This window comes from Myotis nattereri (genome assembly GCF_964212035.1).
Source record: "Myotis nattereri genome assembly, chromosome: 16".
NCBI classification, from domain to species: Eukaryota; Metazoa; Chordata; class Mammalia; order Chiroptera; family Vespertilionidae; genus Myotis; species Myotis nattereri.
Window position 1 is genome coordinate 24,356,017 of NC_138091.1, and position 27,785 is coordinate 24,383,801.

General features: G+C 53.5%; 1 protein-coding gene and 1 long non-coding RNA gene across 5 annotated transcripts in view; one reads left to right on the forward strand and one right to left on the reverse strand.

Moving 5' to 3' along the window:
* Window positions 1-1,212: 1,212 nt before the first annotated feature.
* LOC308532878 lies at window positions 1,213-12,466 on the reverse strand. The gene is made up of 3 exons (XR_013997012.1): window positions 12,314-12,466; window positions 10,462-10,524; window positions 1,213-1,232 (listed from the first exon to the last, which is right to left on the reverse strand). It is a non-coding gene; the product is annotated as an uncharacterized lncRNA (long non-coding RNA).
* The window catches only part of SEZ6 (seizure related 6 homolog), a gene marked incomplete at both ends in the record, with an annotated part of 45,761 nt that continues 30,235 nt past the window's right edge, over window positions 12,260-27,785 (forward strand). For all 4 annotated transcript variants that reach the window (XM_081110542.1, XM_081110543.1, XM_081110544.1 and 1 more), the window contains one exon: window positions 12,260-12,314. In XM_081110542.1, the coding sequence (XP_080966668.1) occupies window positions 12,260-12,314 (55 nt within the window). The remainder of the gene's footprint in view (window positions 12,315-27,785) is intronic.

The window sequence follows — 27,785 nt, forward strand, 5'->3', positions numbered from 1 at the left end:
CCTCTGTAAAGTGACGATTATAATACTTCTCAGAATCGGTTGCTACTGTGCTCCCGGCCCCCAAAAAAATAAAAATAAAAATAAGACAGAATAAAACTAGAGGCCTCTCCTGGGCTGCCTTCTGGTTCAGGGAGAAGCCGAAGGGTCCTACTTTGGGTAACAAAGCACCAAGTGAGCATTCAATCAATGGCGTTTTATTATCATAATAATTATTGATTCAATGAATATTTATTGAGCTCCTGCTACATGCCTTGCCCTGAGGAAACACTAGTGAACAAGCCACGATCCCTTGCTTTTGAGGAGATGAAATCTGGGTTTCTATGGGGGCCAGGGCATCCCCCTTGCTGGAGGCTCTCCGGAATAAGGGAGAATCCTATTTCTGGGAGACGGCTTGGAAGTTGCTCCTGAAAGCAGGCAGACAGACAGATGTGAGGACCTAATGGGATGGCTGCAGGCCGCTGGGTTACCCAGCAGAAAGCATCTGTACTGCAAATCCGCCAGCAAGAGCCCCTTCAGAAGAACATACTTAGAAAGAAGAGGATCCTGCCCTCAAAGGAACAAGCAGAAGCGTGATCAGACTCGGGGTTCAGGTCTGCAAGAAGCAGCCCATAAGCAGCTGACTCCCACTGCCCCTAAAGACGCCAGCTGAAACTGCAGCAAAAACGTGGAGGTTGAACCAACGTGAGGACTTCCTGGCTGAAGGAAGGCAGTGAAGGAGACCATGGACGGACGGGCTCTCATCTGTCTGGGACCCTGGTCTGCTGCCCTCCGTGTGACATTCCTTCCTCTGTTCCTACGGAGCTCTCCTCCCTCCTCCAGTTCCATGGCTGGTGGAGACCCCACGGCCAGCCTTAAGAGAAACATCAGAAGCAAGCTAATAGGGAAACGCTCTGGTGGATCTAATTGATTTTTTTTCCTATTGGTTCCTTAATATAGGCAACACTGTTCCTGCCGCTTTTCTGGGCTGGAGATTATGTCATAAATAAAGAGATTTGCTCCCTATTTCCATGTGCTTATCTTTAATAAGTTAAGAACTCAACAAGCTTTTAGGAGGACTTGAAATAAGCAAGGGATCCAGTGGAGGCTTTGGCGGCGGCGGTGGCAGCGGCAGCCGCGACTTTACTTCAGCAGAGAGGGAGGCGGGTGGCTGAGGCAGGTCGGAGAAGAATTTCCATTCTTTGGGCTGCATTAAGTCCAGGCTCAGCTGGAAGGAGAGAGGGCAGGAGGCAGACCTGACAGAGGAAATTCGTGGTGGCAGATGTGGCAAAATGGATGGACAGCGCCCATGAGTCTGGGGCTAACATGGGAGTTAAAGCACAGGTTCTAGAGCCAGGTAGCCTAGGTTCAAATCCCAGCCACGCTATTGCTTACTAGCTGTGTGACCTTGGGCAAGCCACTTCGTCTCTCTGTTCCCTCCTTTTAAAAATAAATAATGAGCCAGGCCACCATGGCTCAGTGGTGGAGAGTCGACCCATGGACCAGGAAGTCACGGTTCGATTCCCAGTCAGGTCACATGCCCTGGTTGCAGGCTCAATCCCCCAGTGCGGGGCGTGCAGGAGGCAGCCAATCAATGATTCTCTCTCAGCATTGATGTTTCTATCTCTCTCTCCCTCTCCCTTCCTCTCTGAAATCAATTAAAAAAAAACAATTTGTTTTTAATGGATAATGAGCCTGGCCAGAGTGTTTCAGTGGATTGAGCGTAGTCCTGTGCACCGAAAGGTTGCCGGTTCCATTCCCAGTCAGGGCACATAGATACCTGGGTTTGGGGTTCAATCCCCAGTCGGAACACATCCCCCTTCCTCTCTAAGCATGTCCTCAGATGAGGATTTTTTTAAAAATAATAAAATAAACAAAAATAGATCATGATATCTACCTCATAGGTTGTTGTGAGGATCAACAACATGCAAAGTACTTAGAACAGAGCCTGGCGTGAGGTATGTGCAGAATACATGCCGGCCAATATATGATGATTAAGATATCATCTGATTTGGTTCACCTTACCTGCTGCTGAGCCTCGGCCATGTGCCAGGCATTAGCAGGGGTTTCACAGATGAATGAGACACAGCCAGGCCTGACTTCAACGCACACCAGCCCAGCGGGAGACCCAGCCCCTGTGACGGGCATGAGCTGGGCAGCACTGCTGGCATCCACGCTGAGGGAATCCGGAGGAGTGACGACCCCTTCCTGGGGGAGGGGAGGGCTGCCATCCTGTGCGCCTCACCCACTCTCCAGTTCTGGACATCCCACAGATTAACTCACATTTCCTTAAAGCTGATAAAGGACAGAAACTCTTCGGCATGTGCGGAAATAGCCCTACTCAAGAGCACATTCGCCACCATCCTCTGTGCACTGAGCATGTGCTGAGCTGTGCTCTCTACTTGCCTCATTTAGCCTTTAGCAACCCTTTTTTAAAAAATATATTTGATTTTTTACAGAAAGGAGGGAGGGGGTAGAGAGTTAGAAACATCGATGAGAGAGAAACATCAATCAGTTGCCTCCTGCGCCCCCCCCCCCCCCCGCGCCTACTGGGGATGTGCCCGCAACCAAGGTACATGCCCTTGACCGGAATCGAACCCGGGACCCTTCAGTCTGCAGGCTGACGTTCTACCCACTGAGCCAAACCGGTTAGGGCTAAGCAACACTTTAAGTACAATACTATCATGATCTTCCATGCCACTAGTAAGGAAACTGAGGCACAAAGAGGTACAACTAGTAAGGACCAGGATTTGGACTCAGGTCCACTGACTTCCCTGGCTCTAAACTGTATCCCCTATATCGCCCCTACTTCTCTCACAGCACTTACAGTCACAAGCATTAATGAAGCACAAATAATATGCAAAGCCCAAGGCTAAGGATGGAGAGGATTGAAAAGGAATATAACAAGCATTTATTGAGCACCTACTATATGCCAAGCCCTCCTACAGGTTGTTTTACTGAAAACTTCTCTGAAAGGTAAGTTGCACCATTTTCCTTTCACAGGTAAAGAAGCGGAAGCCCAGAGGGGCTCAGAAACTTGCCTAAGGCAAGCTTAAGGCTGAGGTGACTTAAACCCAGGCCTGAATTTGAAACCTGGGTAATGTTCAGGATACCCCTCAGCCTCTCGATGAGCAGTCTGCCTTTCCAACAGACCAAGCTTGCTCTTACAAACCGCCAGCATGGCCTCAGAGGAGCCAGCCCTATCCAAGAACACCTGCAGGAGCCCAGCTCCACCCTTCTCCACTCACAGCAATTTCCCTTGCGGATTCACAGAAGATGTATGGCAAGCCCAACAGCATTAAGCCAATCTGTTTCTTATCTTAAGTCAGGAAAAGGACTCCTTAGCCCAGTGGTTCTCAACCTTGGCTGCACATTAGAATTACCTGGGAATCTTTTTTAAATCCTGATTTCTGGGCCTCATCCTCCGGAAATTCTGTTTCTTGATTATGGGGGGAGGCCACAACATTAGTAACAAAGAAACAGAATTTCCAGAGGATGTGGCCCAGAAATCAGGATTTTAAAAAGATTCCCAGGTGATTCTAATGAGCAGCCAAGGTTGAGAACCACTGCAGCCCCTTCACACCCTCACTCCTTCTCTGATGGGGAAATCAAGGCTCAAGCATGGGCCAGATCTTGGCCTGTCTTTCTGCTGGGCTGAGACCAGAACCACGCTTCTACCTCCCCTTCCCACTGGTACATGGGGCCAAGTCAGTGATCCCAGGAAGCTGTTCAGCAGATCCCATCAATCTCTATGGCTCATCTAAGTCAAATCATAGGAAGTTCCACCTGACCAGTGTGGCTCAGTGGTTGAGTGTCAGCCCAGGAACCAAGAGGTCCCAGGTTCCATTTCCGGTCAGGGCACATGCCCAGGTTGCAGGCTCAATCCCCAGTAGGGGCTGTGCAGGAGGCAGCTAACCAATGATGTTCCTCTCTCATCGATGTTTCTATCTCTCCATACCTTTCCCTTCCTCTCTCTAAAAATTAATAAAAACATATTTTTTAAAAGACAAAAATTATAGGAAGTTCTCCCTTCATGGGCAGTCTTAAAGGGGTTCAGTGTCAACTTAGCTTTTCAGTGAAAGACAAGACCACGAGGCTATTTTTACCTTTCTTTGAAGATGGGCTAAAATTAGAGTTCTCCTCGATCCCATAGGTCTTGGGTAGCCACCCCCATACACGGTAGCATATGGTTTCTTTCTTGGGCCCCCATTTTACATTCTCCCTCTTTCCTCCAAGCCATGCAGATTCTATTGCTTTAAGGGTTGGTGACCTCATGTTTGGTTGCCATAGAGACCATTGTGATGTCACAAGCAGAGGACAAGTAGTTCAAGGAGGAGTGGAGAGGGGGGATGCATGACTGGGGAATTGAGGGACATTTGGAATTTCTGTCCTACTTTCATGCCCAGAAAAGAAAATGTCTGGAGCTGGATTCTGATATCTGAAGGAGACCTAGACGAATTGCCCTGTGTTCTCCTGGGACTCAGATGCTCCTGAGACCCCAAAGAAGCGTAAATATAAAGAAATACCAGAAACACTCCCCACTTTGGGGCTGTAAGAAGTGGGCTACTTTTATAGCAGAAAAGAATGAGATTGGATGCCAGCAGGAGCTGTGTGGCTGGAAGATGCCCCAGAAGAGATGATGTCGCCTTGGCTGAGGAAGTTTGAACCATGGGAGACACTTGGCCTCCAGGGCTTTCATCGCCCTGTGTGAGTACCTTGTTGAGATTGACATGCTATACTACTCTAGCTCCCCTCCCTGGCCTGGGAGCTCCTCAAGGACTCTGCCTCTCCAGTGCCACACTCAGGTCCTGGCACACACTGAATGCTCAATAATATTCCCTCATTCAGTAAACAAATGAGAGGGTGATGAATGAACTGGGTAGGTGGTCAGGTGAAGGATGAGTGAATGCATGGACAGATCAACGGATGGACAGATGGGCAGGTGGGGAGCCTAGAGATCATGCACAGCTCCTAAGCTTTAGAGCTATACGTCTGCCCACCTCTCTAGCTGCATCCCACCCCACACCTCGTTCTCTGAGATCCGGCCACACTATCTCTAGGTCCTGCCTACCACAGGACTTGGTACATACCGTTCTCTCTACATGGAATGCACTTCCCTTCCCTCTTCAATCACATAACTCATACTCATCTTTTGACTTCCTACTCAATCACTGCCTCCTCCAGGAAGCCTTCCCTGACTAGTCAAATCCCCAGTGCAGGACTCCACAGCCTTGGGAACCTCTCCTGATCGCCAGCTATATTGCAAGTTTGCACTTAGCCAAGTGGTTGTCGGAGGTCTCCCATTCTAGACCTTGAGCTATGAATAGATAGGGGCAGTGGCTGCTTGCACTCACCTGTGTATCCCCAGCACGTAGCACAGTGAATACTTATGTATTTTTCTAATAAAACATTTAATAAGTATCTATGCCTGCACTGCCTTTCCTAAGCAGCCCGTCCTCCATGGACTGGCACCAGAGGAGAACATGGAGGCACAGGCCGCCTGGAGGTGAACCCAGAGCAGAGGCCAGAGGTCCAGGGCACCTGAGATCCCTCCCACCTCTGCTCCTGCAAAGAGCCACTGGCACCTGGGTCTTTCTGCTCTGCCTTGGTTTTATATCTTGGTTTTATCAGTAACTAGCTACTGTGAGGATGTGGTTACCTCCCCCAGCTCCATGTCTAGTAACAGTAAATAATAAATGGTGCCATTGTTCATTTTTAAAAGTCAGGAACAGCCCACTAGATTCAGGGCTGAAATTGTAAAAAAGAAAATGGAGAACATACTAAATTTTTATGAATCTGCTTTAAATGTATGTGACAATCTTTTTAAAAAGGAAATACTTAAAGCCCTTCTGTAAAATATGAGCCAGCTACGAGTCCATCCTTTATGCAATCCCAAAGCTTCATGCCTGGGTTTGCTCAAGGGAAAACTCAATTACCCTCTCACATTATTCAAAGCAACCCCCTAATCTTGTCTTTTGCCCCAGCCACAGCTTGACTCAGAGTGAGTACCATCATGGGCAGAGGAATGAGGTCAATCTGGTGGGGATATTTGTTCATGCCTTCCCATCCTGCCCTAGTCCCCAGAGTTTGGTGAAGTTGGCCTTGGGATTCTGTAAGGTGGAAGGGCTCTTCATGACAAAAGGAGACCAGCTTTTTGGTCACTGGCACCTCCTCCTTGCTTGTCCTATGCATAAATATTCTCAGATCTACTGGCCAAGATTGCAGGTCAGGCCACCTCAGGCAAGAAATCAGTGGAGCATCCTTGCTGGATCCACATAGGAAGGAATTAAGATGCCTTTGAGCAGCCTGGCGAGCTTTGCTCTTTCCACCCCCACCCCAGCTCACTGTAGCCCCTTGAGTCCCATCTGCCAGGGGCAACCCACATGGTGCACCTGGGGCCTCCTCCCCCTTTCTCAGGAGCTCACCCCACCTGATGACCCAGTTCCCACCGCATGGCTGTCATCCTGCTTACCAGGTCCCCGGCCCCCGAGCCACGCCACCATAAACCCAATGCCTCTGGACAAATGTATTTTATGTAAGTTCAAGCACTGGAAATATTGAGTTCAGAGAATTTTATTTCAAGAGCCCTCTATATTTCTCTGGGATTATCACCTGTCTTTGTTCCCGCCCTCTCTGGGTTATTATCTTTGGACACTTTCCAAGCCAAGCTGCCTGATTGCTTGGGGAGAAGGCTGCCAGCATCCTCCCATGGCTCCTCTGGGAAGGGTGAAAGCAACCAACTGTGGGGGATCCTTCCCTCTTCCTTCTGTATAACTCTGCAGGTGGCCCCACTACCCAGGCAGCCTTGGCTTTTAGGAGCTGGCTTCACCAAGAAACTCTCCAAGTGCCAGGGAACACTGAGTGGGTGGTAGAAATGGAGGCCTCATGCCCCCCAAGTTAGGGAGGGCTCTGCTCAGGGTGAGCCTCGGGGCACAGAGGGGAGGGAGAAGGCCAGCTGTTCTCTTTTTCTACACCGAGCCAACCTAGCCTGACAGCAAATTAATAGCATTCAAATGAAATGCAAATAATTATGCAAATCTAAAGGAGAAGGCTGCTCTCACCGGGCCTTTGGGCTATTGAAAGGCCAGCACCTTGAGCCCTTTCCCAGAGGAACCCACAGGCTCCCTTTAACTTCAACCCTCATCCCTTCAGCACCAGCTGGTATGAAGAATCCAATGAAACTGGTGTGAAGCTTTCAAGGTCCTCTGATCCAAGAGCCCCCTCTGGCCTCACCCCCCAGGCACTCGGGTCCTCTTCAGTTCTGAAATGACGCAGAGGCAGCCACAGAAGGTGGCGTGACCTCCCTCTGGATGCCAGCACTCCAGCTCCCCACTCATTAGCTGTGTATGCAAAGTAGATGCAAAGTGGTTTGGGGTTGGTTTTTTCCATTTAACTGTCCGTTAAAATGGCCCCACTTCCATCACCTCAGCACAGGCGCAGGCTTCCAAACTGCCAGCCCCTGCCGCCTGCAAGCACCATGTGGTTCCTGCGCCTGGTAATTGCTGTGGTGTTTGTTGAGCTGTATTTGCATTTGATTGTCATTTAACTTTCATCTTTCTCCTTCAATCAAACTGGGGACTGGGCTTCCACAATTGATTATTTGTTTTATTTTTCAACCCCTTGATGGGTTTTCAGAGTTTCCTTTATTAGTGCCACAAACTTGAACCCTGGGACTTCTTCTCCTGTCACGTGGAGGGGGAAGGCCTCCACCCACCATCCCAGGGCTCCTGCGTGAAAATAATCTAGCCAACATCGTGGACCTGAAGTCCTATCCGCAGTCTCTCTGCTCCTCCACCAGTGCCTCATTCCTGCCCAGCTGGTGGCATTAAACATTGATGAAGCTGAGGAGGATCAAAGGCCTTGGTTGGGGGTGGTGGGCAGGCTGGCGGCCTCGGTTTGGAGATGGGAAGCAGCTCAAACCACTTTCTCCTGCTGTCTCCATCGACTCTGGGCTCTGCCACAGCTGACCTGGTCCTGCTCCCGGAGCGAGAGCAAATGCTCAGGAGCCAGGGCGCAGGAACCCCCCCCCCCCCCCCCGGTTACCAGGGCAGGGCCCTCCTCTCACCCCTAAATTCAGGCTTGACTTTGGGTACTCCAGGAACCTGGCCAGAGCCACGGCATCCCAGACTGTTCCAGATGCTGCAGGAGTGGACTGAGGTGAGCAGGCAGCTCTGTGCCCTGAGGGTCTCTGGAGTGAAGCAGCCCCTGGCCCCTCCTTCCCTGAAACCCCGAAAGCCCCCTGGCTCCACAGAAGATATAGCTCTGCTTTGAAATCTTAGAAAAGACTAATGTTTTTCTCCTCTCACTCAGAGAGAGAGTTTAAAATCAGTTACCAATGTGCCCGTGATCCCAAAATGGGAAAGTGGGGCTGGCTTCTCCAGGGTTATGGGCTGGATGTCTGACACTGTCTGGGCTGAGGCTGTGAGGATCCCTGGAGTGAGAGAGCCCCTACTTCCCTCTCTCTGGCTCTCAGTCCTAACACAGCCATTGGGACTCTCTCTCTCTCTCTCTCTCTCTCACACACACACACACACACACACACACTCATACACACACACACACACTCACACACACACACTCACACACACACTCACACACTCACACACACTCACACACTCACACACACACTCACACACACACACTCACACACACTCACACACACACTCACACACACACTCACACTCACACACACACTCACACACACACACACTCACACACACACACACACACACTTTCTGAGTCAGCAGTGAACCCCTCAGTCCACACCACTTGCCATAGTGCTTGAAAACTTACCTTAATACTTCCAGACTCCCTTGATTCGGTACAAATATCGTTATGATAGGGTAACCCCTTCAGCGTAGCCAACAAGGGTGCCACGCATCTCAGGTAACCACAAATCCTGACCCCAGCCTACTCCCTCCCTTCCTCCTCCAACCCTGCAGGGACTCCCTGCTCCACTCAAACAGGTCTTCTCACTGACCCCAGACTATCTTGCATTTTCCACGATTTTGCTTTGCATAAGACACTCCCTCAACTTTGGATGTCTTCCCTCTTCCTCTCCACTGATGGGAACCTAAAACATATCTAAGACTTCATTTTAGTCCACCTTTCTTCTTTTAAAAAAAATATTTTTTTTTATTAATTTTTTACAGAGAGGAAGGGAGAGAGATAGAGAGTTAGAAACATCAATGAGAGAGAAACATCGATCAGCCGCCTCCCGCACGCCTCCCACTGGGGTTGTGCCCGCAACCAAAGTACATGCCCTTGACCAGAATGGAACCTGGGACCTTTCAGTCCGCAGGCCCGACGCTCTATCCACTGAGCCAAATCAGTCACAGCAGTCCACCTTTCTCCTGTTTAAAGCTTTCAATGACCTCTTCTTATATTCATAGAAGCAATTGTCTGCCTAGCCAGTGTGGCTCAGTAGTTGAGCGTCCACCCATGCACCAAGAGTCACCGGTTCAATTCCCGAGTTTCGGGCTCAATCCCCAGTAGGGGACATGCCAGAGGCAGCTGATCAATGTTTCTCTGTCGTTGATGTATCTCTCGCTCCCTTTCTCTTCCTCTCTCTAAAAATCAATAAAAATATATACATTTTTAAAAGAAGCAATTGTCTCCTTCGCCATTATCTCACAACACTCATTGGCACCAATGACTTGCCTTGGGCTTTAGACACCCCACCCATGCCATCATTCATAAATATTTATTAAGCATCTACTATGTGCTGGGTGGTGGGCTAGGTTGGTAGTAGAGAAAACAGACATGCTCTGTGCCTTCACAGATTTGACAATTAGTAGAGAAGACAGGAAATTCAGCAAGCAATCACATAACCAAGGGAAACCCAGGCTCCTCTGGGGGCAAAGAGCCAGGTCTGAGACACAGAGAGAATGCGAGAAATAAGACCAGTGAAGGGAGACTTGCAAGTCTCCCCAGGCTGCCACTTGCAAATGTGTATATGACTTGAGTACACAATAAGCCTGCAGCATACAGTTGAATGTCCCCCTAGGGCATCTATTGTCCTCAATTTGTGGGTGATGCTGAGATCTGGGCACAATGGACCCTTTGCAGCGCCCTAGACAGGGTGCTTGACATAAACTCTACTGCTTCCCACTTTGACCCAGGCTCTGCCTCAACCTAACTGGGAATCCATTCCATGGAAACCACATTGACCACCTTTAGGGGGAAGGGACAGCCCAGGTGCATTATTCTTCCCATTATGCAGTACAAACCCATCCTCTGAGCTCAGGGCAGAGTGCTGCATTCTGGGACTTGTAGTCTCCATTGAACCCCCTCCTAAAAGCTTTTCTTTCTTGGGGCAATGAGGAGGCTGATGTGCCAAGTTCCTGGGTGACTCCTCTCACCCTTCTTCTTGTGAGTGCCCAGCCCGTCAAGGAGCCCAGCTGCCAGGAGACAAGCCTGCCACCAGCCTCCAAATCCATATGAATCATCCTGGCATACAAGGTTCATCACTGGGTCATGACTCACCCTCGTCTGCGCAAGCTGCTTAGTCCAGAGGGGCCCAGGAATCAAGGAGGAGTTCGAGAATCCCTTTAAGGAAGAAAGAGGAATCTCATGCCACTTGCCAGTATCTCCCCAAACTCCCCTCAGCCACAGAACCTCCCACCTCCCTCTTCTGTTGGTAGCCCTTTCTCCCTCTCTGCACATTCTTCTTTCCTGGCTTCCTCTCCTTACCACCAATCCTTTTGTCAAGTCCCCCCTTCTGCCACCCTTCTGCTACTGCCCTTTTTTCACAGCTTCTTGAAACAACTGTGCAGAAACCCTCTCCCAGTGGCTCCCTCAGATAATTCCACACCACCTGCCTGCTGCCTGGGATTCTTTACAGCAGTTGAGGTACAGAAAGAGGATCCAGAGAGGATCTGATGAGCAGAACTGGAAGACTGTGGATGGGCTAAGGACCAGAAGACTCTGAGGAATGAGCCTTAAGAGCAGAAGTCTTGCCACCTGCTTCCAGGATGAGGTCAGGAAGGGCGCTGGACAATGACTGGGGTCCGGAGTAGGGAGGAGCCTAGTGCAGTTGAAAAGAACTAAACAGAAAGCCGTGTTCCCTAGGGAGCACGGTGAGTTCCGCCCTCCTCTTCCTCTGCAGGGAACGATAATAACACTAGTCACAGGATCCTGTCACACTGTATCCACTGAGGCTCTTCAAGTGAGCCCGTCCGTGGCGCCGAAATCCCCAGGGTCTACACATCAGCCCCTGGGATGGCACCACTGTGATTGTCCTCTTTGCTGTTTGGTGACTCCCGGGGGCTCCTCAGCCCTGGAAGCTTATTTCTCCATGCCCTTGAATGGCGCAGTGTTCTGGCTACCCTTCTGCGCCTCCAAGTCCTTATGTCAAATAGCCCTAGGAACCTGGGCAGGGATAGGCACAAAGGTTCCGCTCTCACGGGCTGGAACGCATCTGCTCTGACCCTGTGGGGGTGGGGAGTTGTCAAGGCAGGGTCCTGGAGATCCAGGGCTGCATTGGGGACCCGGGACACTAGCTTCAGCGCCCCACAGGTTGGCCCAGGTTGCCTCCTGCCAAATGAAGACTGTCTTCCCAGGACACAAGTACCACTGGCTTTTAACTATAATATCAGGATAATTAAGCTTTTCTGTGAGCACAGTTTGCTGCTGATGCAGCTGCCTGGAGCCCTGGCATTTATTGAGCGCAAAGTAATAATTTATTGTCCCTTGTACGTTCAAAGCCATCTTCATTATCGGCCCAGGACTGAGCTGTCACAAGGGCCTGCGGGCCTCGCCGGCTGCCTCACTCGCCGTCTTCTTCCCAGGTCGCCCTTGGCGCCCTCAGGTACCAGGAGGGGGTGGGGAGCGTGGGGAAGAGGATGCTCGCTCATGGAGAATCCAGTTAGAACCCCATCTCTTCGGCAGGCTGCTAAGGAGGGCAAGGGTGACTGGGCTTGGCTGGGCGTGGGCAGCGCGGAAGGGCGGGGCCGTGTGCCCACATGAGCAGGGCCGCGCTTCCCCGGAGCTGGAGGCAGCGGTGCCCGGTGCTCCCGCCGCTGGGTCTTCTGCGCCTTTGCTTGAGACTTTACGGTAAGCCGCTCCTCCCGCGCCCCCGCCCCCAGGCCCGCTCCGCGATCCCCGGCGCCGACGCCAGGCGCTGGCCGTGGTGCTGATTCTGTCAGGCGCTGGCGGCGGCAGCGACGGCGGCGGCCCCGCTCCCTCTCCCGCCGGACCCTGCTCTGTGCCCCGCGCCCGCGCCCCAGCGAGCCCCCCGCCCTCCCGCCGCGGCCCGGACCCGGGCGCGGCTACAACCAACATCATGCTCCCGGCAGCCCTGCTGCTCCTGCCCTCGCTGCTGGCGCTTCTGGCTCACGGTAAGGGACCCTGGCGTCCGGCCGCAGGACGGGGACGAGGACAGGTCCCGGGGTGGGAAGGGAGGGCTGTCCGGCGCCCTGCTCCGCGCATCTGGCTGTTCCGCCGGCTGCGCTGCCCCCGCACCGGCCGAACCGGGCGGGGCGCGGGCTCCGCGGGCGGGAAGCTGCCGCGGCTCCCGCCATTCGCGCCCGGCCGAGACCTCGCCTTTAATCATCTTCCCGGATCTAATGGGATTTCTCTGCTGCAATTCATCACGCCACCCCCACCCCGCACACACTCTCGCGCTCACCCGCGCGCTACCTCGCCACGCTCCAGGGAGGGAGGCCACAGGGCGGTGAGGCTGGACGGTCCTGCCGGCGGCCGCGGTCCCGCCTTTCCTGCCGCCCTCCAAACTTCGCTCGACTTTGCCGCGGGTTCCAGAGGCCCTCGCGCCCCCGTGGCGGAGGGACGGGGCGGGATGGCGGCCGGACCCGGAGTTGGGACGTCGCTCACTTCCCTCGGTCTTGCCGCTGCCATGCCGGAGTCGGAACCTCGTGTACGATTCCGGGGAAAGTCGGCGGCTCTGGGCCCCGCAACCGGCTCCGCGCTCGGCCCTAGGCTGCAGCGGCTGAGGTCCTGGGATAGATACTTTGTCCTCCCCAGGTCTTTTCCGCGCGCGCGCGCGCGATGGTCACACACACACACACACACACACACACACACACACACACACGTCCAGAGCTCTTCCTCCTTCCAGGCCAGCCCTCCTCTCAGCTCCCTCCCACCCTATGTGGGGAGACTCGTCGGAGAAGACCTGCCACCCACCCTACCGCCTCAAGCCCCCCGCTAGCAGTGCAGTCCCATCTCCAACTTCATCTGTCCGGGGTTGAGGGAAGCTTGGCCTTGGAGTGGGCAGTAAGGGGGTGTTGGGGAGAGGTTGGGGGTTCTGTGCCTTTGGGAGGAAAGGTTTCCGAGCCTACAGGGGACCTGCTGCCTGGGCTTAAAGAAGCACTCACCAAAGCTACCTCCGCCCAGGTCTTTCTTGCAGTGCATCTGGGAGGGCTGGGACCTTGCTTGAAGTTGGGACCTGCTGCCTTTCGCAGTGTGGTTTGTAGAACCCAGTGCGAACGAAGGAGAATGTAGACACTTCTAAACCTCCGTGCTCAATCTTTCCAAGCCTTTTTGAGGTCAGGGCAGCGGGGCCGGGGTCAGAGTGAGCCCCGGGATGGCAGTTCTCTTCACTCTGCGGCCCCAGGGCACAGAAGTCCTTCTCTGAGCCTCTGGCTCCAGCTGCATCCAGCCGTCGCATTGGGCCGATGTCCTCACCCCACCCCCTAGCTGACCTCGCAGGGTTCATACTTGGTGCCCAGAATTCAGAACGTGTGTGTTCATATTAAGGGGTTTGTAGCCCCTTAAACCCCATACCATCTGGGACAGGCAGGGAGGGGAAGCCAACATCCTAGCCCAGCTATCCCAGGAGCTAAGACCTGTCTTGGGGTCCAGCCGGACTTCCGATGGACAGCTCTCCTGGGGCACAGGGCCGGCGTGTGCCTCCTCCCCTGCGTGTAGTCTGGAGCCTGGTGTGTGGGTGTGTCGGTTTGAGTGTGAATGTAATCAATGTAATCGAGGCCCAGTGTATCTGGAGTAGAGGGTCCAAGGGCGTCTGTGCTTCAGGGGTCTGGATGTTGGGTGAGAGCTCAGCTGTGAGCAGGTGTGAGGAGTGTGTAAGAATGCTAGTGTGCAGTGCAGCCTCTGCCAGGGAGCTCTCTGCAGGGCTGGGGTGAGATTGCCTGCGGGTCTCCAGGAGGATGGCTGGTGTGGCCAGGAGTCCAGGGAGCCCTCCTGGGGGTGAGGGGTGAGTGTCCACTCTATGGCTGAGGGTCTGTGTATCGCCGGCCAATGTCCCTCCCTGACCCATCCAGACCTTCCTAACACCCGTGGGGCCACCCGCCCAAGGGATATGTGGGGTAAGGGAAGATCTTTATTTTCCCTCTTCAAGGGAGAAGAGGAGGCAGCCCGGCAGTGCCCAGGCTGAGGCGAGAGGGCTTGCGCCTGGGCTTGCCCTGGCACCCTCTTCCCTCCCAGCAGGTGTGAGGTCCCAGGGGGTGGACTACTAAGTCGTCTCATCGGGAGGCAGTGTATTGGGCCACCTCTGGGCTCCTGGCGGCGGCTGTCAAGAGAAGGCTGAAGGGGCTGTGAGCCTTTGCGGCCCAGGCGGTGCATCCGCAGCCTCGTGGCCTCAAGAAGGGCCTTTAGAGCTTTGCTCACACAGAGGCCTAGGTCTGCAGACCCTGGGATACGGCCAGGAACAGCCCAGAATCAGGAGGTGGAGGGGGCAGGGAAAGATGTCTCTGGGCCTGGCTCAACCTGATAAATGCAGTCCCCTATTCCACACCTTCCCCCACCCCCACCCCAAAGCTGCCGGGCTAATTGTTCCCAGCCGGGAGGGGTGTCAGGGGCCACTGGTCATACTCCCAACCTGTGAGCAGTGCCCAGAAGATCCTGCCACAAGTAGGAGGAAAATGGTGTAGGAGGGGCAGCACCTGCCGGTGTGCCAGGGCCTGCTGTGTCAGTTTCATGATTTTTAATGAGTAATTACCTTTAGTCATTCTCCTAATTTTTGAATATCAATAAAGTTAATTAAACTCTGCATGTGTGAATGTGGCCTGGGGAGATTGCCAAGGTGGTAGTGGCAGAGGAAGGGCTGTAGTTGAGTCTCCAGGGGGCAGAGGCTGCTTCCTTGGCTGTGTGACCTTAAAAGGGATGCTCCACCTCTCTGAACTCTGGGTGCCTGGTGGAAAGAGGGAGGGAGGAGGTGACAAGTAGGGGTTGCTCACTCTGCCGAGAACTTGGAGCATGGCATATGGAGGGGGAAAGAGAGGAGGAGGAAGAGGGTTTGGCATCCAGCACCACAAGGGTTAACAAACCAGGGCTGTCTTAACCTAAAATGGTAATTGCTGCTTCCTGAAGACTCTGTGCTAGGCTCAGGATTCTGAAAGAACATTCCTGAGTCTCGGGGCTGCAGCCAAAGCCAATACCAGCCCTGCTCCCGGTGCCCCAGCCTGGCATTTTGGAGGCAAAAAGTGGGTGCTGGGGACAAGGCTGCATGGGAGCCAATCTAGTTTCCACTCAGCACCCCAGAGGTTGACATGGTGGGCAGGAGGCTCCCCTGTGCTTCTGAGGAGACTGGAGGACTTAGAAACTGCCACGGACGGGAGGGGAATTATGGGTTGATTTTTTTGCCCCTCACGGGCCTAAGCTCTTCAGGCTTGGCAAGCCCTGGCAGCGGTCCCAGCGTCCTCAGCAGGGTGGCAGCTTAAAATGCCTTGGGGACACCATGGGGAGCTAATGGGGATCGAGGAGACACAGGGCTGGGCTTAATTAGAAACTGGGCTTAATTAGAGCTTCTCTACCCCTCCCACCATGGCTGCCTGAATGGTGGAGGGCATATCAGAAAGCCTGTTTCCTTAGCCCCTCCTTCCACCCTGCCCTAGGTGCCCAATCCCTCCAGTCTCCTCCCACCCTCCTTGTCCCCAACTCTCCAAGCCCTTTCAGGCCCAGTTGCCAGGCTGAGCTCAGCTCAAGGATGCTGCGCCCCCACCTGGGCAGAACTATCAGAGCAAGGCACCCCACCCAGCAAACAAGAAAGAGAGTGTGGGAAAGAGCCTATAGGTAGAGGTTACTTTAGTGAAGGGAACTCTCCGCCCAAACGGTTAGGAGACCAAGCTCTCTGTGTGGCCTCAGGCATGCTTCGGTCCTCTCCATATCTCTACTTTCTTTTCTTTTTTTCTTTTTTAAATATATTTTTATTGATTTCAGAGAGGAAAAGAAAGGGAGAGAGATAGAAACATCAATGATGAGAGAGAATCACAGATCGGCTGCCTCCTGCACTCCCCACACTGGGGATCGAGCCTGCAACCTGGGCATATGCCCTGACCAGGAATCAAACCTTGACCTCCTGGTTCATAGGTTGACGCTCAACCAATTGAGCCACGCTAGCTGGGCTGTGGGTCTCTACTTTCTGCAACATCCAGGGTAAGGTTGCACCACTCTGGTGGTTGCCAAGTCTGGGATCACACCAGGGCCTCCATGGGCTGTCAAGTCATGCAGATTCCTGGGTCCCCAGCTTCCTCTCAGGGAGGAAGAGCCAGGATCTGTATGTAAGAGGCTGGGAAAAGGCAGAAAGAAATGCTGCCCGGCCTGGTCATTAGCTGGGAGGTGGACAGCAGACACTAGGAGGTCTTCAAGGCCTCTTCCATACTAATTTGAGCAGGAAGCCGACTTACCCTCCAGACCAATCAGTTCCCCAAACTAGCCATGTTCTCAACAGCCCTGGGTTCTTGCCATTCCTTCTGCCTGAAATTCTTTTCTGCCGCTGGGCCAAACTGCCTCACTCCACCTCATACTTCAGGTCTTGGCTTGGTGGGCACTTCATGTAATTCCTTAGCACATGTGAATCATCTATGATATGGTTTTCAAAGGAAGCCTCGCCTGACCTCCAGTTGGGTCAGGGGACTGCTGTGCTCCCACCATCCCCGGGCTTCCCCCATGAAGGTACTCATTGTGTTGGGTCGTGAGCGCCTGATTGCTTGATGCTCCGCTCCAGGAGCAAGACTGAGGCCACCAAGTCTGTTTTGCTCACCCCCTCCATCCTGGGGCAGCTCCAGAATTCCTATTTGGAAGAAGTTTAGGGTCAGCTGACTATTTAGAAAGGAGCGAGCAGCGGTGGATGCATGGCAGCTGAGACTGCGTCTTGAAGCTGAGTTTGCATAACCACCACACTATTTTTACATAGATTTCCTAACGGTTGGCCTATTATCCCGACTGTAAATTATAGCCTTTACTTAGTTTTTTCCTTCCACAGATTAAGCTGTCACACCATCAGCCTGAAGTGGCTTGGAGATGGGGTGCTGATGGCCACTGTGAGAGGGCTAAAACCTCCCGCCAGCCACTTACGGCTACCACTGCTCGTGTCCCCAGTGGCAGAGCCTAGCACACGGCAGACATTAAACACATGCTGAATAAACTCACGAGAGTTGCACGGTGGCAGAGTTAAGCCTGGAGTTCCAGCTTCTTGACTCCCTCCTCCGATACCTACCCACCACCTCTGGGGTGCCCTGTATGAACTTAAGGACTGAGGTAAGGGGAAGGCAACCCCATGCCATCTGGCTTCATAGCCCCTTCATTTATCTCAGCTTCACACAACCTCACAGAGCTTGGAAGGGAATCTTGGGGACAGCTCTGAAACTGTCAGGATCATGAAGGGAAGGTGGGGGTCAAGGTGTTATTCAGGACCACAATTCATGCCCACAAACCTTTCACATCTCCTAAAAGAGCAGTCCCTGAGGTACACCCATCTAGGGTTCATTCACTTCACAAACATGTATTGAGACGTGAGGTATGGCCCAGAACACTCAGGAGCCAAACCTTCCATATCCTTTTTCTATTTAACACAACAAGGGACTAGTTATGTCCCACTTTACAGATGGGAAAACAGAGTTTCAGAGAGATTAAGTCAGTTATTCTGGGCTCCCAGCCAATAAGCTATAAGGCTCCTCCTAATCCCCTGCCCATTTTTGCAAAACCTGGCTTTAGCCAGTTGGTAGCTATAGCCAACCGCCAGCCTGAAGCAGAGCCTCCGCAGAGGCAGATGGGAACCCAGGAGAGTATCACTATCCTAATAATAACAATAACAACAAGAATAAAATAGCAGCAACCATAATAGCAAACATTTATTGGGCATTAACTATGTGCCAGGCACTGTACTAAGTGCTTTATATACATTCACTCATTTAGTCCTCATATCATTCTATGAGATAGAAGCTATTATCTGCATTTTATAGGCCAGTTCAAGCCCATGCTGCCAGACAGACCCAGGTAAATGGCCCCTAACTTTCTTCCAGCACATTTCTGGTGATGACAGTGGCTTATCTTCTTGCTGTCTACCCTCAGTCCTTACTGCTGTAGATTAGAAACATTTTATCTTGCTCAATCCTTAGTAGCAAAGCAATAAAACTTCCTTTTTGACACTTGGAGATCAGGGTACAACACAGGGCTGGGAGTGAGGTGAACCCTGAATCTTGGCCCAGAGGTCAGTGACCTTGCATGACTCATCCTCTCACCCTTTGAGAGCCTTGGAGAATGATAGGACCAGTCACTCTAGTCTTGGCATCCTAGGCTGCCCCCATCCCCTCAGCACCCCTCAGCCTCAGCCCCCAGGTGAGAAGACCCAAGCTGGCCTGAAGCTCAGCTCGTAGATGGGCTAGACGCCAAGCCTGCCTACCTATACCCAACTGCCAACCCTGGCATAGGAGGGCCGATCGATGCTGAAGCCGCCGGCAGTGTTGTTGGCCATTGATTGTTGAGATTTCTCGGCGGGCTCTGGAGCAAACAAACCTGCCGCTTTTCCAACAACAATCCAGGTCTCCGGCTGCAGAGTCTGCAGTCTTGCTGGCAGGCGGGCTGGCGGGAAGGGGTGGGGGTGGGAGGTCCTGGCTGGGCCCAGCAGGGACAAGGGGCTCTGCCAGGAGACAAAAAGGAACTGAGTGGGTGTGGGAAGGGGGACAACAGAGAGACTGGGTGAGGATGCTGGAGTGACCCCTAGGCCCTGTGTATGCCTTGTACATCTATCAAATTTTGCTCCGGCATTTTCCATACCTAGAATGCTACTCTGGGTCCTTCGGCTTATTTCAGTTCTCCCACACTCTCTTTTCCTGATCATTCAGCCCGGAGAGCTTTCTCTGTCCTCTGGACACTAAATAGCTCCCATCAGGAACTTAGCCTGTCCATCCTTCATCCACCCATCCATTTCCATTCTATTCAGCACCTAACAGGCGCTCTGATGGGCAGGAATACAACATAATCCCTGCCCTTCAGGAACTCAGGTTAGACGGGGAGCTGCCTTCTTAATAAGCTCAGCTGTGACTGCCTCCCCAGCTAGACCAAGGACCCTCTGATCTTGATTAAATGAGATTCAAATGAGATGCCAATAGCACCTACATGGTCCAGCCACTCACCTTCCTAAGAACAAGGGATTTCTTGCCAAGGACTGCTCTGGGCCTCAGTTTTTCTATCTCTAGCAAGAGGGCTCACTTTGTGGGTCTTTGAGGGCCCAGCAAACCTCGGGGATCCCTGGGCCTACATTCCCACCGCTCTTCCCATCTCTGCAGGGTCGGGGTGCTTCCCCAACCCCCCAACAAGAAAGAGCAGGTGCAGGGTCCCTATTGCCACCAAGCCACATGTGTTGCAGAATCCATTCAGTGTGTCTCTCCCCTCCACCGGTGCGGTCCCCAGGGGCCCAGCCTGTATCCTGGCATCCACCTCAGCATCTCCTCCAATCCCCCACTCCTCCCTTCCCCACAAGCTCCTCTCTCCACCCTCAGGACCCTCCTTCCAGCTGGTCATCGGGCTGAGAGGGCAGAACTGTGAAATGTGCCTGAACCACAGATCACCGCCCCCCACAGATGCTCATTTGTATGCTGTTTTACCCACCCCACCCCCCTTTGCATGCTGGCTCCTTATTAAAGGCACAGAGGCAGACCCTGCCCCTCCACACTCCCAGTCCAGAGCTTCCTCTCCTCCATAGCCTCTTCCTCCCTCCCTCCCAGCCCAGCAGCTGAGCACCAGTTCCTTTGTCCCCCTAGCAGCCACCTGCTGAGTGTCTGGCCTGGGTCCCACCAGCCGCAGGTGCCTAGGGAGACCCAGAGCCTGGGAGGGAGCAGTGTGGAGAGCCACGTTGTGGGTCAGGAGGAGGGTGTAGCCCCATAGGAAGAACATAATTAGAAGAGTACTGGTCAGGGAGCCAGAACCCCAGGGTTTAAACCCAATATTGGCTCTTGCTGGCTGGGTGATCTTGGGCAAGTTGTGTCACCTTCCTGTGCCTCAGCTTCCTTGGGATTCATGGTGCCTGCCCCACCTCTTTCAAAGAATAGCAGCAAGATCAAAGGAAATCAGAGGGGTTGGTACTGGAAAGAAACCAGAAGACCTGCTTGAGGGGAGGGTCCTCCAGCAGCCAGAGCTGTCCATCACCAGGAGGAGCTGCTTTTCAGGTCGCCGGAGGGGCTGGATCAGAAGCTGGAGGAGCCCAGGGCTGGACAGTTGAGACAGCTGGCCCAGGTCTGACCAGGAAGGCAAGACTAGAAGTGCAGAGCGATGAAGGTTGGGTTCAGGGTGCTTCTAAGGGCCTCCTCCTGGCTCACTGCTCTTATGGACATTGTCTTAGACATCATTTACATCCAGCAAGGGATGTGCTGGTGGTTTGAAACATCTGGTCTGGCAGCTGGCAGGCTCCCTCCTGCCCTCTTTTCTGGCTGATCAGAGGAAATGGAGTAGATGAAGGAGTCACCTTCTTCTGAGTACAGAAGAGTCCATGGCATCTCCAGGCAACGGGACCAAACAAAGCGTGCACGAGAGACCAAGAAATCATTTGTACATTTGCTTATTCAGCCTCCTTTGTCCTCCTTCCTTCACTGCTCACTCAGTTCTTGCCAATCTACTGGCAGAGCCCACCCCTGCCCTACTGGGTCTGGACACCCCCCCTCCCCCCCCACCCCACCCCACCCCCGCCAGTGCCTGCCAGCCCAGGCTAGGAGGAAGCCCGCTGATCAGGTTGGGGTGGTGCTCCTGAAGCCCCAGCCACCTGAGTGGTGCCCTGAGTCTGGTCCCTGTTGCATCTGCACTGCTGATGCTGCCTCTGGGGCCCCTGGTCCTTCCCTGCCCTGGGCCTCAAGCAGAAGAGTTTGGAAGGGACAGGGGAAGAGGTCCTAGCACTCTCAACTCAAGGTGTCAGCACACCCAGACTGGCAGGGTCCTTGGAGGTCAAAGCAAGGTTAGGGTAAGAGAGAAGACTGAAGGGTTGGAGGTGCGCCAGCTGGGCCTATTTGGGGTTCCTAGGGGTCTCAGGGAGAAGCCCCAGATGTGCAGGTAGCCACGTCTGTGCACATCTCTGCCCTGCTTGTCCATCTATTCCTCGGGTGTCTGCGTCCACACGCCTCTACATATCGTGCCCTCTGTCTCTGTATCTTGGGACTGTGGTCCTTGGTGTAAGCACAGCAGGCCCCAGCTCAGACCTGTCTCGCCCTCCCCCAGAGCCCCTTCCATTCTCTTCTTCCCCACTCTTGGACTCTACTGTTCCCTCAAGGAGACTCAGAGCTGGAGCTGCCGCTGCTATTTTTAGCAGCTCTGCACCCCTCCCCTCCCCAGTCAGACTTGCTGGGGGAATGGGGTTATGGACAGGCCAAGCCTGGGGAGCCTCACAGGCTGGGGTGCTGGGCAGGTAAGGCCCTTTCCCCTCAGTCTAACAAGGCCATGATGGCAGGGAGAGCCTGGGATCGGCCACAGGTGCAGGGCCCACACTCTGGGGCAGGTTAGGCTTCCTTCTACTTACCTGGGCTGGGAGAAGGTCCCAGGCTGTCCTCCCTCTGCCGCCTCCAAGTCCCTAAGGACAGAGCTCAAGCCTCCAGTGACTGTTCCCCAGGCCATTTGGAAGTAAGGCCAGACCTCTGGGGTCTCCCCCATGGAAGCTGGAGAGGCAGAAAAGGGCTCAAAGTGTCAGGAAGTCAGGGAGAGGGAGGCATACCTGGATGAGACTACCACCCCACCCTGCCCAGGGACCTCTGGTGCCACCCTGGCACTTTCCAGGGGGGTTTCAGATTCTTGCTAAGGCTCAACTTTGCCAAACGACCATGCTTAGAGCCCCTAGCCCTCCAGACCCTTGGGGCTTCTGGGTTCCACCCCATCACTGTCCCAGCTGATCTGAAAACTGACACCAGCTGGGAGGGGTAGGATACAGCAGTTCAAGGAGCCTGAACCTAGGGACCAAGAAGGAAGGCAGCCCTGGCCCAATCCAAGTCGGTGTCTGCCCTATGGGCTCAGGCTGCCCTTGCTTTCAGAGATCTTTTGTCCCTGCATCTGTCCTTCTATCTGTCTCTTGGGCTCTGCAGAGCAGGGACAGCTCCAGGTCAGTCTCCTGGGCTAATGGTTGCCCAGCTAGAGCACTTCTCTCAGCTATCTGATCCTATTTATCTGTGGCAGTGGTTCTCAACCTTCCTAATGCCGCGACCCTTTAATACAGTTCCTCATGTTGTGGTGACCCCCAATTTCATTGTTACAAATTGAACATAATTAAAGCATAGTGATTAATCACAAACACAATATGTAATTATCTATGTGTTTTCCGATGGTCTTAGGCAACCCCCGTGAAAGGATCGTTCGACCCCCAAAGAGGTCGCGACCCACAGGTTGAGAACCACTGATCTGTGGGCTGGGGAAGATTAATCAAATAGTGTAGGTGAGTGGGCCAGCAGACCCTGGCACACAGTAGGTGCTGGAAAATGTTAAATCTCTCCCTTGGTCTTTGTCTCACACCTCCATCTCCCACCTCCCACTTCATGCCACCCCCAAGCACATGCATATATATGTACACTTGCATACTCGCATGTATGCACACACACAGCCGAGCCCACCAGATGCTCAGCAAACACTGACCAGCAGGTGGAGATGAGACGGGGCGGGGGGGCGGGGGTCAAGAACCATACAGAAGGAAAGCAGCAAGTCAACAGAGCCCAGTCCCCTGCCTTGCCAGCCCCTCCATCTTTAGCACTACCCACCATGAGGCTCCATCAGCCCCTGAGGTTGAACACTGATAACAGAGGGGCTGTAGCTCTCCATCCACCCACCCAAAGACTTTCTAGAATACCTAAGTAAAAAGCCAGACAGCCCGGCCAGCGTGGCTCAGTGGTTGAGCGTTTACCTATGAACCAGGAGGTCATGGTTCAATTACCAGTCAAGGCACATGCCCGGGTTGCAAGTTCAATCCCTAGTAGGAAGCATGCAGGAGGCAGCCAATCAATGATTCTCTCTCATCATTGATGTTTCTATCTCTCTCTCCCTCTCCCTTCCTTTCTGGAATCAATAAAAATAGCGGGGGCGGGAGGGAGATCATGAAATCTTGGGGCTATCGGGTTGGTCATTCATCTCAGAGGTGGACACAGGTGCTGGGACAACAGCAGTGGGTGCTGGCTTTTGAACTTCAGGGTGGGGGCTGGGAGAAGGCAGCAGCTCAGAGCTGCTGATCAGGAGCCCAGGATGGTACCTGATCTCAAGCCCTGGCACCTTATGGCCCTGTCTTGCTGGGCTCGGTGGCTGGGAAGGACTGTCCTTGGCAGATGCTTGGAGCTGGGCAGGGGCAGAGGATGGAGCGGATGGCTGCTCCTCCCTAGATCACCCCCTGTTCCCAACTTCACCGCTGGGTTGGGCTGAGCCAGCCCTGGTACTAGCTCCGGGGAGAATGCAGTTCCTGCTTTCACAGCCTTCCTCATTCCAGCTGACATTTCCAAGGTTTTTCATTCAGAGAAATATGGTCCCTGCTGCTGACAAGGTGGTGGTAGGAGCTGTTGGTGCTAGGGGAGGGCTCATCTGAGCACCAGCGCAGGGGCCTTGTCTGTCCCCTGCCCTGGCCACACTACTGAGAGCCGGCATAATTGGTGGCGCATGGTAAATTGATTACTTACCTTGCCAGGAAGGGAGGTGGTGCAAAGGAGGCACCCGCTGTTCCACTCCTTCTAGCCTGCCCAGGGTGGGGGTCGATTCTACTGTCCCCACCTCCACTGCCAGCTCCTTTCTCTTCCCAACCCCCACTCCAAGCCTCCAGCTCCTGTGCCACCTGCCCAGCCCCAGGAACTGTGGGCAGGCAGGGCCAGGACCCCCAGGTCCCCAGGGCCAGCAAGCAGGCAGGAGGGGGAACACACGCAGGGCCGCAGGGGAAGGTGTAGAGCGCAGCAGGTGACTCTGTAGCAGAGGCCTCATTAATCACCTCTCCAGACCCCAGCTCTGCAGTGGCAAAACCATATTAGATTTTAAATTGGAAAGCGGAGAACGAGGCAGTTAGCTGGGAGTTCCCTCTACCCTGGGCCCCTGGTCACAGCCTCATGGGAGGGAGGGGCAGTGGGGAGAAAAAGGCAGGCCCTGCCGTAGCTCAGTGCTGTGTTCTTCTTCCCCTCCAGGCACCCAGAGCCTGAGGGACTGTCCAGGCCACATGGCCCCAGGAAGGATCGGGTTGGGGTCCAAGAAGGCAGCAGAGTGAAAAGCGGGGAGCAGAGCAGTTGCCTTGGGAAAAGGGGTATCCTTTCTGGGAGCCAGGGCCTTTCTGGCCTTGAGGACTGTGTGAAGCCAGGTTCCAGGGTGTGGTGAACATGGGCAAGGACAAATGGTAATGACCTGTGGCCCATGAATATGTTGGGCCACACACGCGCACACACACGCACACACGCACGCACACGCACGCACGTGCATGAACATGCATTCATGTGCACACACAGGCCCACATACTCACAAGCACACACACACATGTTCCTATGAAGCAGCAGTCAGTGCTGTAAAATATTGAGCTCAGGCTATGAAACAAGCAGACCCAGTTCAAACCCCTTATTTACCACTTTTCTCCTCTATGAACTAGGATGAGCAACTCTGTTTCTCAGCCTCAGTTCCTTCACATGTAAAGTGTAAAATATGGCCCTGACCAGTGTGGCTCAGTTGGTTGGGTGTATGTTGGGTGTTGTCCCGTGCACCGAAAGATTGCAGGTTCAGTTCCCGGTCAGGGCACATGCCCAGAGTGTGGGCTCCATCCCTGGTAGGAACGTGCAGGAGGCAGCCGATTAATGTTATATCGATGTTTCTCTCTCTCTCTCTCTCTCTCTCTCTCTCTCTCTCTCTCTCTCTCGTTCCCTCTCTCTAAAAATGAGAAACTATTCTTTTTTAATGTTTTAATGTAAAATATGGATTATAAATGCAAAAGGCTGTCATTCAGGGTGGAAGACAGCTCTCTAGAAGGTCCATGCCTGACCTGTAGCAGGTAATCAGTAAATGGGAGTGTGGCCCCCACTCTGGCCAGACCAGGCCCCTGTGCTCCTGACTGGGCAGTGAGATAGCGGCAAGTCAGTAGAGCACATCAGGAACCACCAGGGAACAGTCACACACCCTGGGCCAGATCCCACAGGCCAAGCATTCCTGGCTGTCCTTCCCCCATAAAGTCCTCCTAAACTGGCTCTGCCTGAGCTCCCAAAATTACCCATCAAACACCCCGTCCCTCAGCACACCAGTGCTCAGCCAAGGCTGGGAAGCAAACGTCATCGGTAGATGCCACTAATCCTCCCTAAGGAGTGAGTGGCTGATGGGCCCAGCTCCCTCGGGCTTTTATGAAAAATTTAAAGTCCCAGGGCTCCTTGTCATCTTTCCCTCGCCAACCCAAGTCCCCAGTTTCCTCAGGTCCGAAGGAGGGGAGCAGACACCGTCACCCTACCTTAACTCTTCCCTGGGAACCCCCCACTCCAGGCTCTTCCCTTCTGAGAGGCGGTGAACACTGCAAGCGTTGAGAGGCCCTGTTATGGGGCTGAGCTTTCCATTTTGGTAACCGCTCACCGCATGTGGCTCTTTAAGTATAAATTCATTAACATGAAATAAAATTTTAAATCTGTTCCTCAGTCTCACTAGCCACATTTCAAGTGCTCAGTAGTCATGTGTGGCTGCTGGTTCTCACATTGGACACAGATAGAAAACATTTCCATCCTCGCAGAAAGCTCTGTTAGACCAGCGCCACTCCAGGGCTGGCCGACCTCTGGGTTTGAACATGATATATCCAAACTGGTAACTTGGCAACTGGGTCCCAGTTTCCTCATCTATAAAATGGGATAATAAAGGTTCATATCTCATCGAGTTATCGTGAGGGTTAAATGAATTAATTCTGGTAAAGCACTTAGAATGGTGCTAGGAGTGTGGTAAATTCTCAGTAAATAGCAGCATTCAATATTTTTATTCACAGAGCCCTTTGTGGCTCATGGGATCCTATATAATATGAGAGCTGGCAGGGCCCTTAGATACTGAATCCATTTTACAGTTGGGGAAATAGAGGCTCAGGTTGGGGAAGTGATTTGCACATAGGGACCTAGTAAAGGGGCAGGACCAGGACCAGTGGGCCGCTTCCTGGCTGTTACCCACTACCCCAACCCATACCTCCATTTGGCAAGGAGACCCCAACCCTGAAGATGCCGAAGCCCAGGGTTACCCACCACCCACCCCAGTACAATGAGGGAAATAGCTGCCCTGGCAGCTCAGGAAGCAGTGGGCTCTCTGTCCCTGGAGGTATATATCCATGGGTGGTAGACAGCCCAGAGCACTGGAGGGTTCATGCTTCAGAGCAGTTGGGCCAGATGCTCTCTGAGCCCCAATAGCCTAAGTCCCAGCCCTGCCCCATGTTCGCTGTGTGACCTGGGACTCCGTTGCCACCTGAATAATGAGGGAGGGATGAGATGCTCACAAAAACTAAAAGGATTCAGATTCTAGGATCAACCACTTCCTTGCTGGGAGCCTGGCCGAGAGGAGATCCGCCATTCATATCTGCATTGTGTATTTGACTGATTGCCGGGGGCTGACCAAGAGAGGGTAGTAAGAGGCTGTGCTGGGAGGTGGTCAGAGGCAGGGGAAGGGAGGGTAGTTGGGGCCAGGGGACCCGCCAGCCTATGCCAGCAAACACTCTTCATCAGCTGCCAGTGGGGGCTGTACTGGGACACTGCTGTTCTGGCTGCCTGTCTTCTCCCTGCAGGACCCGCCCTGCCCATCCCTAGCTACCCTGCTGGCCAAGGGCCAGGTGCATTGGGGAGCAGAGAGCCTTCCCAGGGTGCAGAAGGGCAAAATCCAAGCTTGGAAACTGTGTGCCCTGAGTCTACCCTTCACTGTGCCTACCACCAAGAGTCAGCTATTGTGGACAGAGATGGAGGAAAAGAGAGATGCCTCTGGTTGGATCCTTGTCCATCAATGCAAGCTGTACACAGGCTGAAGTTCCATCAGGAGATCAGAAGAAGGAGCTATTGTCACTCAGCGGGCCAGGCAGGGATGGCTCCCCAGAGCGGGGATAGGAGGTGGGCCCGGTAGGATGGGGAGAGTTTGAAGAGACATAGTGAGCAAGTGGGCCAGAAAGAGGAAGAGAAGATCCCTTTGAGTATATCTCTGTGCCCACCCTAGCAACTGCCCCACCATGACACGATCAGGACTTCCTTCCCCATCACCCTGAGATACAGGGCTCCCAGCACAAGTGCCTCAGGTGGTGGTGGCCAGGCTGGTGGGGAGACAGTAGGAGACCCCAGGAGCTACAGCAGAGGGCCTGTGGGAGCAGTGCACAGAGCTAAGCTGTAGAGCTGCCCACATCTGGGTTCTGCTCCCAGGCTTGCCACTCATTAACTGTGCAACCTTGGACAAGTTAATTAACCATTCTGGGCCTCCGTGTCCTTGTCTCTAGGGACCTCCCTGGAGTAAGGAGAGAAGAGATGACATGTTAGGGTGCTAAGGGCATGGTCCACACACAGTCACCACTGAGTAATAGTTACCAGCCCCAGCTGCCTGGCTCCAGGTCACAGCAATGTGTCCATTCTGGCTCTGCTGTATGTTCTAGGTAACCTTGGAGAAGCCACATCCCAGCTCTGGGTCTCAGTTTCCCCATT